This window comes from Cucurbita moschata, unplaced genomic scaffold, assembly GCF_002738365.1.
Source record: "Cucurbita moschata cultivar Rifu unplaced genomic scaffold, Cmos_1.0 Cmo_Scf00001, whole genome shotgun sequence".
Taxonomy (NCBI): domain Eukaryota; kingdom Viridiplantae; phylum Streptophyta; class Magnoliopsida; order Cucurbitales; family Cucurbitaceae; genus Cucurbita; species Cucurbita moschata.
Genome location: NW_019268517.1, coordinates 233,550 through 246,313, shown reverse-complemented (window position 1 = coordinate 246,313; position 12,764 = coordinate 233,550). Strand labels below are relative to the sequence as shown.

Sequence of the window (12,764 nt, the reverse complement as noted above, 5' to 3'; positions counted from 1 at the left end):
GAAGGCTAAAAAAAAAAAAAAAAAAAAAAACCATGCTCCCTCTTTTACTTTATTGTTCCTTCTTCTTCTTCCTCTTCTTATTATTTTATTTTATTTTATTTTATCACCACCTCCACTACCAACAATCATTGCACGGAATTAAATTAATTTTAAGAAACAAAACATTATGCTATAGCTCCCTTGTCCATTTCGTTTCCTATCTTTTGCTTCCTCCATTAGTGGTACTCTAATTCCTTCATCTTTGATTCCTTCCCCCTGCCTCGCCCACTCCCTACCTTTCTAGGCTCCCCTCTACCTTTCTAGGCTCCCTCAGCCCCTTTCTAGGCTCCTCTCGTGCCTCCGGTTGAGATATATCATATATATCTTAGATATTATATTTTAATATTCTTTCCTTTTATGATTTGATTTATAGTATATTTTATTTTATGATTTTCCTTGTTGATAGGCATTAATTAGCTTGTATCCTATTTAAACTTAGGAATATCAATGAGAGTACACATCTTTTCTCTGGAAACCAAAATTTACCAAGATTTTGGGTCGGGAGTGCCTTTAGATTGTTTATCCATTTTATTGTTTTAGATTCTGACATTTGATCCATTTGGTTTATTTTTTACTCCTCCACTTTTAGTTTTATGTTTGATATCGCTATTTGACAAATATTGGTTGATTCGATACATGATAAGAGAAAGTAAATTGTTCGATTGAGTAATCTAGTGTAGTTGAACTAGTTTGGTATAATGTGTCACTTTATTTTATTCAAGTATCTTATTTTTCTTATTGTTACTCGTCACGTTATTCTAGATCAATCATTATTTGTTTGATACACATGCCAGTTAAAAAAGATATGGGTATCAAAAATTTAGGACTAAAAAAATATAATTTCACTTTTTTTTTTTTCTTGTTAAAATGATTTTGAGATAATTTATTATGACAGTTGCAATAATTTTGAATATATTATATGAAAATCCCACTTTTAATGGCTTTATTGGTGCCTACTAAGATCATTTTCTTCAATGATTAAACCTCTCTATTACATAATGGGTGAAACTTTGTGATAGAAAACAATTTGTTAGTTGTATCACATTATTGAGTGTGACATCAACTAACCTACCATTTTAATTTTATTATCTAACTAAGCATGCCATAAAAGATACGACATTCGATATGGAATACTCCCCCCTTTTTTTTTCTTTTTTTCTTTTTTTTTTTCATATTCTCATTCTTTTGGACCTTTTTTTTTCTAAGAGAAGGCATTACTTTATGATTTTCTATTTTATTTTCCTAATTTTAATAGTTTGTATTAGGTAGAGCCATTCACAAAATGTTTAATTTTTTTAAATATATGAATTTATGTGGATAAGAAGTAATATAGCAAAATTGAAAATTGAAAGATGAGTTGTAATTAAAGGAAGCAAAGTATAAAGGGTTGAATGAATTATATATATTTTTTGTGAGGGGAAAAAAAAGAATAATAAAGTAAGAGAGATTTAAATTTAAAGTGGAAGTTTGATGGGGCGGGGGATCTGGCAGCAGTGGGGCATAGGGCCACATGCAAGCCTGAGCGTAGTGGCTTAAAAGTTCTTTCACCGTAACTAATTGTCCGGGCACCTCGGTCATCTCGGGTACCCATAACGGGCCAAACCGCTAAAAGTCAAAGTCAAAGTTTTGTGATGGATCATGATGTGAAGTGAAAAAGATACCAAAATTAGTTTTTCTGCTATTTTTGTATAATATTCTTTAATTTTTTTAATTTAGTTTTCATCTTATCATAATATATAAAAATTAAATAAAGTTAAAGAAAATTATGCTCTTATCTTTTTAATTCTCTTTATAACCTCTCTACTCAACCGTTCCCGCTTTCTCTCCGAAACTTCATTTTCTCTCCGTTCCGTTTTCCTCCTAACTCTGTCTCTCTCTCTCTCTCTCTCTCTCTCTCTATCTCTACGCCACCGTGCTCTGGAATTCCGGTTTCATTTCTCTCCGACCCGGCGTGAAAGGTATTAGTCCTATCGGATTCTCGCGTTCTTCTCTGACTGTTTTGTTTGTTTTTGCTTCATTGACTGCTTGTGTTGATTTGATTTCGTTGTGTTGCCTTCTTTGGATTTGCTTTGGTTGTTTGTTCTTGTTTTTGTTGATTGATTATGTGGAATTTGTGGTTTATTGATTGCTGTTTTCGATGAAGCGGAATGGAAGTTGAACTGTTCTCTTTTTTGTTTTAGTGTTCTTGAATCGGTGAATTTATGTTTTTTTTTTTTTTTGTTAGGGAGGAGTTGAGTTGAGTTGAATTGATCTGGGAGGTTAGGAAGGTAGTGGCGTTTACAGGATTTGGTGTGGAATCATTTTGGAAGAAAGAGCTTGGTAGTTGCGGTAGTGAGATAATATCTTGAATTTTGGATCGGTGTGTGGTTTTTAATGGCGTCGTCTCTGTTTCTGAATCCTGTGGCGAGTTCTGAGCGATCGCGTGATTCGTCCAGAAAGAAAAAGAAGAAGAAAGCGGCGAGAGAGGACGGTCGTCAAGATCAGGATCACTTGAAGTGGAAATCGCAAGCGCAGCATCAAATTTACTCGTCGAAGCTGTTGCGCGCGTTGAGTCAGGTCAGGATCAGTCCTCCTTATTCCCCGTCGGCGCCGAACGAGATGCCACGGCGTGGCCAAGCCGTTCGGGAGGCGGCGGATACGGTTCTGGCGATGACGGCGAAAGGAAGAAGTAGGTGGAGCAGAGCAATCTTGACGAACCGTCTGAAGCTCAAGTTTCGAAAGCACAATCGGCAGAAGGCGCGTGTGAGTGGAAGCAGCCGAACGAAGAAGCCGAGAGTTAGCGTTTTGCGGTTGAAAGGGAAGGGATTACCAACTGTACAGAGAAAAGTCCGGCTTCTCGGCCGGCTGGTTCCCGGCTGCCGGAAGCAACCGCTGCCGGTGATTCTGGATGAAGCAACTGATTACATACCCGCACTGGAGATGCAGATCCGAGTCATGAGCGCCATATTCAACCTGGTTTCAAGCTCTTCGTCTTCTCCTGGTATGGATTCTTCCATCTCCCAACCTTCTTCTACCTGATTACCACACTCACCGGCTGCAGTTTTCTCTTCCCAGAAAATAATTGAAAATAAAAGGAAAAAAAAAAAAAAAAACCAGAAAAAAAAAATCCCCTTCCTCTCCTTCTGCTTCTCTTCTGCATGTAATTTCGTGTCAATATATGAATATATATCGAGTTCTTGCATTTTCTGCATGCAATTCTTAGAGTATATTTTTAAAATCTTCGTATGGGAATGTGGATAAAATTAAATTCAGATAATGTTGGCGGGGGTCTCTGTTTATTATCATTTTGTTCTTGAATCTGGGCTCTTTAATCTTGAGATTCCTTACTCGTGAAGAAGTTCTGTCGATCAAATCATGGGTGCGTTCTCTCATAAGATCTTATCAGTTTGCAAAACTAGATTCATTTCTCCTTTCTCCCCTTCCCGTAATTGGCATAAACCACATATATTATTTTTTTCTTGATTTTTTCTTTGTTTTACATATATTAGTTTGTATAGGTCGGTTCTTGGATTTTTAAAAATTTTAATTTTCTGTTTAAAATGAGACATTTAAAAAATTAATTGATCTATAATAAAATTTTTAACTGGGTTGAGTAGTTTTAAATCATGTCAATATGTCAATGCACATTCATAGTTATGAAATAAAATTGAGAGTTGAAAAATAAATTATTTCCTAACTTTTCAAATTTCCTGAACCTATATCTTTTAATTTTGTACCGATAATAAAACAAGAAGACTAGCTATATGTCCTGTGCACGACTAGCTATATGTCCTGTGCACTTCCCAACGTTTGTTTGGGGTGTTTGAGATGTTTCAAATTTGTACCGAGTGTGAGAGTGGTTGAAGTTAAATTGATCGACCCTACGGTTGTGAGGTGTTGGCAGTGACAAAGGGACATATAGCTGCATTTTATTTATTTGAACGCAATCCATTTCAAATAAATTCATAATTGAATCGATTGATTTGTCCACGTCATCCCATGAGTTCCTTTTAAAAAAAGGAAAGTGAGGAAGGTGCATGTGACATGTCAAGACACGAGGCAACATGTGGGACCCATTTATGTATAGGTTTGGCCACGTAAGCAAAACCCCAGTTTGGAATTTGTAATATTGGTTTTGTATTTTTATGCGTTTTCTTTTTCTCCCATGTGAGTGAGTGAGTGAGTGAGTGAGGCCACCACCAATAAAGCCAAAACCCTCTTCAAAACCACACCTTTTCTTTTTCTCTCTTTTTCTTTTTAAATTAAAAATAATAATAATAAAGCAAACCCCACGTGGATGGGTCAAGTGGCTGGCCCCACTAAAAATCCTAAGTAAAAGAGAAAATGGTGACTCATCCTCCTCGTGGCTTCCCAAATTAAACTTTAAATTAAAATATTACATATTATTTCTTCTACTCTTTAATATTAACCAATTTAACAAATACATCCAATCAAAAAATTAAAAGTTTCAATAAAAAATTATCTATATTTAAATTGGGACGTCATTTCCTTACATTAAATATTCACTTCTGTCTCAATTTTCAACCTTTCTATTTCACGTTTAATTAATTATATATTTGATTTTTAATAATTGAGTTTTTTTTCTTTAAACTCTCTCAATTTTTTAAATATTTTAAACTTAAGTATAAAGTGGTGGGTGTCCACAAACGCTCGTTCTTGGCTCGGCTCCAATAATGTAATTCCAAGAGGAGTCAGTAGTTTTGCATTTGATCGCTCCTCTTCTTTACAAAATTTCTTCTTGTTCGGTTGATGATTAATTTTTCATTTCTATGTTCTGAGAAAAAAAATGATGATAGTTCGAGTTTACACAAACTCGGATATCGACACAACAAAGCAACTATTAGCTTAGACTTAATGTCGATAGTTTGATAACTTGTGAACATATATGCAAAAGGTAGACGTAGTGTCTTTAACTAAAAAAACAGACTGATATCTAAGGCCGGTTGTGAAACGACTCTACTACATTTAAGTGAGATAAAATAAGAACATAAAATATTCATTAATTAAAAAAATATATAATTTGTTGGTCAATTTGAAGGAGCCACCATTTTCTCCAAAATCTCAGATAATTTAAGAACTTTAGTCAAACAAGTTGCCTTGGTTATCTTGATATCTTTCATCTTTGGGTGATAATATCAAAACCCAATCATAAGAATAAAAAATAATAATAATAATAATTATACGATTTCATTCATTAATTTCTAAACTTTTGAAAAATTAAATCCAACATTAATTAATTCATCTGAACTATGCTTAAATTGATATTTACTATATATTTGTCTTATTTTCTTTCGATTTTAGAGATGTCTAAACAACCGAAACAAGAACAACAATACTAATAAAAAAAAGCAATTTAGAAGGTCAATCAAGTTCCTTCATTTTTTCTTGATTACTTTAACAATTCAGATCCAAAACTAGCAGATATTGTGCTCTTAGTGCTTTCCCTTTCAATTTTGGATCGAGATTTTAAAACCCATAAGCTAGAGAGAGGTCTTCACGTCTTTAAAAAAATGTTTCATTTTCCTCTCCAACTATTGTGTGATCTCATATAGTTCTGGACAAATATTGTTTCACACACGCTTTTAAATTTTGAAAAATATTTTAATTCAATTAATGTTAGTCAATTTTTAGGTTGTGGTTGGTTAGTCAAATTTCTCGATTGATTTATTCAACTAAAACTCGGGTCCACTCATCTCCTTAGTTTTTGAATTTAAAATGTATTTATTGGATTAAAAATATAAAATTAAATACTAAGTTAATTTTGAGTGATTATTATGAATACGATAAAAGAACGGAGTTTGTGATACCAAATTTGGTATTATTATCATAATTATTTTAATTTCTATTCATAAATTATTATAAAAATAAATCCACAAAAACTGATCCATTGGGCCTTTAGCCCAAACCAATAATCTTTCTTGCGGTGGCAGCCCAAGCCCAAATCATTTAGACCCATTTAGATATTGGGCAAAACACATCTCTACGACGTCGTTTTAGTCATCTTTCATTCTCGCACAAGTTGGGTCGTTGAATCTCATTTTCCTGAAAAGAAATTTATTGGTTGTTTTGATATTTATTTTGTGGAGGTTTTGGGTTTTTCTTCCAATCGGAAATGGCTACAGCAACATTGTCTTCCTCTTCTTCTTCTTCTTCTTCTTCTTCCGGCACCGTTGTCAGTGACAGAAGAGGAATTCCGGCGGCTCAGTTCGTGGAGGACGTTCGTATCTATCTCTCTAATTTAGGCCTCGATGTTCAATCCGCCCTTGCTTTTCTCCAGGAGCGGTACTCTCTCGTTCTATTTTTATTTTTATTTGATTCAAATCCGGAAATGTCGGTGTAGTTCTTGTCTATTGATGTTTTTGATTTTGTGTCTTGCTTTCTGTCACTTTTAGTGATTTTCTAGCATGTGCTGATGAGTTCTTGATTATTGTTTTCTGACACTTTGAAGTCCTGTTCTAAGTTGTAGGCTCCAATTAAGGTTTTCATGACTTGATGTATGTGTTAGTGAAGTTGAATTTGTTTGTTTAGTCGTCGTATTGCAGCTCTACTTTTTTTTTTGAAACTTTACTCGTTTCTAGTGGCTGAGAGTGAATCGAACTTTCTAGAATTTTCGTTTTTGTGGTTTTCTTAGAGTTACATCATTGTTGAAGTCTGCTGGATTCAGTTTGTGTGATTTAGAGCTATCTTTTTGAGCTCCTCGACTTAGTGTATCTCTAAGAGCTTTACATGCATTAGTTTCCATGACTTAGCTTAGTGTTACTGTGTACTTGATGTGAATCATGGAACTCTCTCTGCACTCGAACACGTGAAAATTGTTAGTAGATTGTAGCGAATAAATGTTGCTTTATTCAACTCTTTCCTACGCTTTACAAAATAGGGTCCATGCGGGAAGATATTCATATTTGTTTCTTAAGTTTAACGCCCCCCACCCCGTTGTATAGTTTTTTTTTTTTTTTTTTTTATTATACTCTGGAAATATCTCATGCAGACTTCAGCAATACAAGTTAGTTGAGATGAAACTCCTTGCTCAACAAAGGGACCTGCAGGTTTGATGTTTTTTTTTTTTTTTTTTTAAATTTTAGGGTACTTTCTTTCTGTTTTTCCAGATTTTTCTTTTACATGTTCATCATCTCACGCTGAAGTTATGAAATATTGTCAGATACTGTTTCTATTCATCACTTTATTGAATCCAAACTGGGTATAAGCTAAATAATTGATAATTTTACACATTGAAATCATTCTAAATTACGGAGCTATCAGATTAAAAAGGATGGATTTTAAGAAATTACAAGTTCTACTATGATCATTGGCAGATAACATGAACTACATTTGTGAGCCCTGAAATTAGATTATATATATATTAAGATGCAAGCTAAGGTACATGGCTTGTGTGTGTAGGTGATGCATGTTTGATTTAATGAAGAAAGTATCTGCCTCAGGCTCTCAGCATCATAGTTAGGCACCCGCCTTATAATAAATGGGACTTTACTATTAAAAATGTGTACTTGTATTTGATTAGAAAGTCAAGTAAGAGATGGTATTTTCTCATAGTTAAAGTCAGTATTTAATGTTTAGCTACTTAAATGTTACGGAACCATAATGCTTGTGGCCTAACTATCATCCTTTGCGGTTACCCTTCCATCCTGTCAGGCAAAGATTCCAGACATAAAGAAGTGTTTGGGTATAGTTGCTACTTTACAAGCAAAGAAGGATGCAGCCACTGGTGAGGTTCGTCTTTTTGTCTCCCATGGTAGCTTTGGTTATTTATACCATCTTGGAGATATGTGGTCACCTAATGACTAAATTATTTGCATTATATGATATTATCGCATATTGAAATTTATTTTCAAGAGCATTTTGAAATGATTTCCTACGGTTTCTTGCTTTCCTGAAGAAAGGTGCTTGTGTTGAATTTTTTTTCTTCAAAGTCTTTTTAAAAGAAATAAGAAAAGTTGCTTAAAGGCCCATGTCTAATATTGAAATTTATGTTCAATTGTTTTTCCATTTGATATTTTCTAATTTTATACCATTTGGTTCAGGGATGTGTTTTGGACTCAAACCATTTCCTCATGCCTCCATTGGCTATGATACTCTCTCTCTCTCTCCTTTTTTTTTTTCCTAATTTTTTTCTTGAAAAACCAACTTTATGTGACTGCTACTCCCATATGATTTCCTGCTGAAAATAGAGGAAGAAAATTATAATCTGGATAACTATTCCTGAATTTTATCAAGTTCGTATGCTTTATGTGCAGCGCTCAGAGTGCAAGATGATAAAGTAGAAAATTACAGGGTGTAGACATAAGAATCTACTAGGGCTTACTGTAAAATTATTAATTGATAAAATAAACGTATAGGATTATCTGTTTCTGTTGTCAGCCTTAGCTAGATGTAGCTTGTGGATTTGTCGGTTTGCTTAGGGTATAATTTTCTACTTTTAATGATCTAGTATTGTAAGCATCTCTATGAAGTTGCGGTATTTCCTTTCTTTAACCATCTTAAACTTAAGTTTTCTTAAGCAATCTGTTTATCTTTAGCTATCATGCACAGCCACTTGTAGCAGATTTTGAGATCTCTGAGGGCATATATTCCCGGGCTCGCATTGAGGAAACTGAGTCAGTTTGTTTATGGCTTGGTGCAAATGTCATGCTGGACTATTCATGTGAAGAGGTTACAGATACTGGTCAAAAAGATCACTTTAATCATTTTCTCCATGTCTTATCCAATTTTGGAATAAAGGACACTGATTATGACTGTTTTCACGTTTACTGGTGCAGGCCACTGCCCTCCTACAGAAGAATCTGGATAATGCTAAAGCGAGCTTAGAAGTTCTTGTTGCTGATCTACAGTTTTTGAGGGACCAGGTGACAATAACCCAGGTAGGCACCCCTTTCTATTTCAACTAGTCGGCGTGTGTTTTTACTCACATTATTACCAATCATGCTATTTTCTGCTCAAGAAGTCATAACAACGTGAACGCTTCCATTTAAAAGACTAGGCAACATAACCCATTGTTTGGAAACTCTAGACATGACAGAATTTGGTGTTATTAACTATCAACTTCGGAGTCAAGATGGTTGGAATTTGCAGAAATTGAATGTGAATTAGGAAGATATTCAAATATCTTAGGTCCTTTTGATAATCATTTAGGCCTGATTGGATAACCATTTAGTTTTGAAAATTAAGCTTAAACACTGTTTCCACCTCTTAGATTTTTTTTCTTATGTTATCTACTTTTAACAAATGTTTTTGAAATTCAAGCCAAAGCTTTTATTTCTTTTTTTTTTTTAAAAAAAAACACCAAACCGTAATTAAGATCTCCTGATAATTATTAGCGACCAAGCACTTTTGGTGTGATTTTTGTTTGGGGTGCTCTCTACACTTGGCCTGTAGATTGTTCCGGTTTCTTTTGTGCAATAAACCCCTTGGTGTTTCTTACGAAAGAAGAAAAGAAAGTTTTTGGTTTTGGATTTGGCTAAAAATTCAAATCCTTCCTTGAGAAAGATGAAAACCATTGGAAAGAAAATGTGAAAAAAAAGCAAAATTTTAAAAAACAAAACACTAAATAGGGGTATCAAATGGGTGGGGTCTTAGTTTTCTTGTTTTTCAAAAATTAAGGTTATAAGTATTAGTTCCATGTACTAGGTTTTTTTTTTTTTTGTTGTTGTTGTCGTCTATTAGTAATTACTTATGTTTTCAAAATTCAAGTTAAGTTTGGAAACTGAACAAGTTGTTTCAAAAAATTTGTTTTTATTTTTGTAATTTGGGTAAGACTTCAAATGTTTTCTTAAGAAAGTAAAAAATTGTTGTAAGTAACTGAGTGAAGACAAACACAGGTTATAAAAAATCAAAGGCCAAAAGCTTAGCCCTATTTGATAATCATTAATTTTTTGGTTTTTAGGTTTTAAAATTTATGCTTGCACCCTTTCTAATCATTAATCTTCTAATCTTGTGTCTAGTAAACCCTTAAAGTTTAGAAGTGTCCAATAGTCTTTTAAACTTTTAATTTTGTGTTTCTAACGGCAATTCAACCTTGTTTTAAATATTCATAGACATAACTTAAAACTGAATTTGTTTTATGAACATAACTTTTAAATTTTATATTTATTATGTCTACCAACTTCATAAAGTTTCCAATTCCAAATATTGTTTATTTATAGTAAATGTCTTTCTAGTTTAATTTGAAAATCATAAATCTTTTGTTACTTCTTAAAAGAAAAAACAATCCATAATCAACACCAACTTTGTTACATGTAGCACAAGTAGATCAATCTTTGTTATTAAGAGTGAGTGATATGCTTAGTTCATCTCCAGTTTGTTAAATTTTTTTGTTACACAACTTCTAAGCAGGTGACGATAGCCCGTGTTTACAACTGGGATGTTCATCAGCGTCGAGTTCAGCTAGCTGGCACCAGTGTAGAAAGCTCGTAAGTTTTTTACGAGCCCTCGTATTTCATTGTTGGTGGAGAATCCATTTCTTGATTGGCAGTACCGTCCTGATCCATACATACCTTCTGAATTTAGGCCATTCAAAATTTTCCTTTATTGTCATTATCAAAAAAATGAACCTTTTTATTTATGGGTTCTGATCGCATCTACACTTTCAAAAGTGATGCTTATATCTAGGATGAGATTCGTTATGAAATTAGGTAGCTTTTGTGTGCCTGTTCTGTTACATTTGTTAGATTCTGCTGCTGTAAGTTTCGGGTTGATGGTCGTCGGGTCGTCATCCGGGTTACGTTACTTGGTTGAGGGTGTATTTGCTTTGAGAATCCCATCTTTATAACTTTATGTATTTGTTTTCAAAATCGCTTTCAGAGTGGTTTTAGGTTTGTATGGTTTTAGTCTTCCGTGAAAGTAAAAGGAAAAGGGGAAATGAATTCAAACAAGTTTTTATTCGATTATTGTTATTGAAAGTAGAAAGATTATGTTTTTCGTTAAACTATAATTTTATGATAGTCGAGTGAATTTATCCTTTTTTTTCGGGATTCAAATTGATGACCTATTGATCTAGAGGTCAATGATACGTGTCTTCTAGCTGTGTTATGTTCAAGTTAATGGTGGATGAATATGTATTTCAATTTTAATTTGTGATTTAATGTAGTTTTTAAATATTGATGTTTCATGCTTATCAGATAAATATGATTTAATGTTGCTGATTACGTAATTAAAAGTTAAAATCATATTAAATCATAACTTAAGGTCGAGACCACAATTTTTTGGAACTATAGATTTTGAATAGATAGAAACTTATAATTTGAAATTTGAAATTGAAAAACGCTCGAGTTTAAACAAAGCGGGAACGAGAAAAAAGAAACACGGGATAGGAGGACGGCTTGTCGTGTAATAAGGTCAACCATACAAAATGATAGGCCTCCTCAAAAGGGTTGCAGATCTGGAAGCTTATGTTATGTGTTAAAAACAATGGGTGAGTTTGAAAATTATTGTACTTTTTCAGAGCTTAGAAACTGAAGAGTACAAAAATCAACAGAAAAATGATTCCAACTTTTGAAAATAAATTTTCAGATGAAATTTTGTAATAATGGTTTTCGCTTTTCAATAGTGAAATTCACGATTCGATTCGGCGGCTTTGTATTCATACGAGGAACTAAACAAACAGATTGGAATTTCAACTATTCGAACCTCAAACTTTTGCCCATTTTTGTCACTTTTGACTCGAACACTAAAAAAATTGAATTTTGTTCAGATTGACTTGTATTATGACTCGAATAAGTCTCTCAGAGTTTTATATTTTTACCATTCATCAAATTTAATGTTAATCTTAGATAACAGTTGTTATCAATCATAATTTTTTACCTTTAAACAATCTTTTTGAAAAGATCGTTAAAGACGATTATTTTAATACAATAGTATAAAAAAAAACAGTCTAAAATCTAGTTTTGTACCATAATTTTAATAAATGGACTAAATATACCTTTAGTGTATTTATATATATATATATATATATTGGAAAGAATGTATTTTTAGATAATTTAATAAAAAGAAAAGCCTTTGAATTCATTTTTTATAATTAAAATAAAAAGAAATAAAGAAAGAAAGAAGAAGAAAATTAAAATGAAAGAAAAGAAAAGCAAAAGCAAAAGCTAAAGCTAAAGATCAAATACAAAATTGTTCATTGGATATTCTTGTAATGGTTGGTTCTTATACCTCATTTTTATTATTTTTTATTTTCTTTTAAATTTATCATTATTATTATTATTATATACAAAAGTGTTTATTCGATATCCAACTTAAATATAGTTTAATTGATTATTTCAACGTAACAATATATACCTATATACATACCTAACAAAAAATATATATATATATATTATATTATATTATATTATATTATATTATTGACAAAAAGATAGTCAAAGATTCTGTTGCCCTAATAAATAAAAGGGGCTGTTTTTTTTGGTCCTTTTATGTCCCACAAAAAAATGCATAATAAAGTGGCGGCGACCAAATAAAATAGAAACTGATCTCATTGACATTGCGAAGAAAATGATGTTTTTTTTATTTCTTTTCTTTTTTGAATTAAAATGACCATTTTTTTCCTTCTCACATGTCTTTCACAACCTTTAATACTTTATTTTTCAAACCCTCATAAAGTGAACATACCTCTCTTTTTATCTCTAATCGAAAATAAAACTCGTGAAACGATTCTATTGGTTCAATAGGTAGATCGGGCCCTCTCTTTTTTTTGCTCTACTCGACTTTAAATT

The 12,764-nt window shown here is 32.7% G+C and overlaps 2 protein-coding genes across 3 annotated transcripts in view; both read left to right on the top strand.

Annotated features, from left to right (window-relative positions):
* LOC111444503 (transcription factor bHLH147-like) overlaps nucleotides 1-3,234 on the top strand; it is a 7,639-nt gene extending 4,405 nt beyond the window's left edge. Inside the window, exons 1-2 of one of the 2 annotated variants that reach the window (XM_023082574.1) lie at nucleotides 1,846-1,997; nucleotides 2,264-3,234. In XM_023082574.1, coding sequence (XP_022938342.1) covers nucleotides 2,413-3,057 — 645 coding nt within the window. In that variant the 5' untranslated portion in view covers nucleotides 1,846-1,997; nucleotides 2,264-2,412 and the 3' untranslated portion in view covers nucleotides 3,058-3,234. Of the gene's footprint in view, nucleotides 1-1,845; nucleotides 1,998-2,263 lie in introns of those variants that run through there. The other variant, XM_023082575.1, reaches the window with a different exon arrangement.
* A 2,824-nt stretch (nucleotides 3,235-6,058) lies between these two features.
* Nucleotides 6,059-10,935, top strand: LOC111441741 (probable prefoldin subunit 3). Its single transcript, XM_023078873.1, has 6 exons — nucleotides 6,059-6,321; nucleotides 7,028-7,085; nucleotides 7,690-7,767; nucleotides 8,587-8,706; nucleotides 8,814-8,915; nucleotides 10,387-10,935. Exons 1-6 carry the CDS (start codon nucleotides 6,152-6,154, stop codon nucleotides 10,465-10,467), a joined length of 609 nt encoding a protein of 202 aa, XP_022934641.1. The 5' UTR covers nucleotides 6,059-6,151; the 3' UTR covers nucleotides 10,468-10,935.
* The last annotated feature ends 1,829 nt before the right edge of the window (nucleotides 10,936-12,764 follow it).

Excerpts from the sequence above, each read along its gene's own strand:
- LOC111441741 (XM_023078873.1), top strand. The coding sequence starts at position 6,152 with ATGGCTACAGCAACATTGTCTTCCTCTTCTTCTTCTTCTTCTTCTTCT. Across the intron at positions 7,086-7,689 it reads CTCAACAAAGGGACCTGCAG|GCAAAGATTCCAGACATAAA; the intron begins GTTTGATGTTTT and ends CCATCCTGTCAG. Across the intron at positions 8,916-10,386 it reads ACCAGGTGACAATAACCCAG|GTGACGATAGCCCGTGTTTA; the intron begins GTAGGCACCCCT and ends ACTTCTAAGCAG.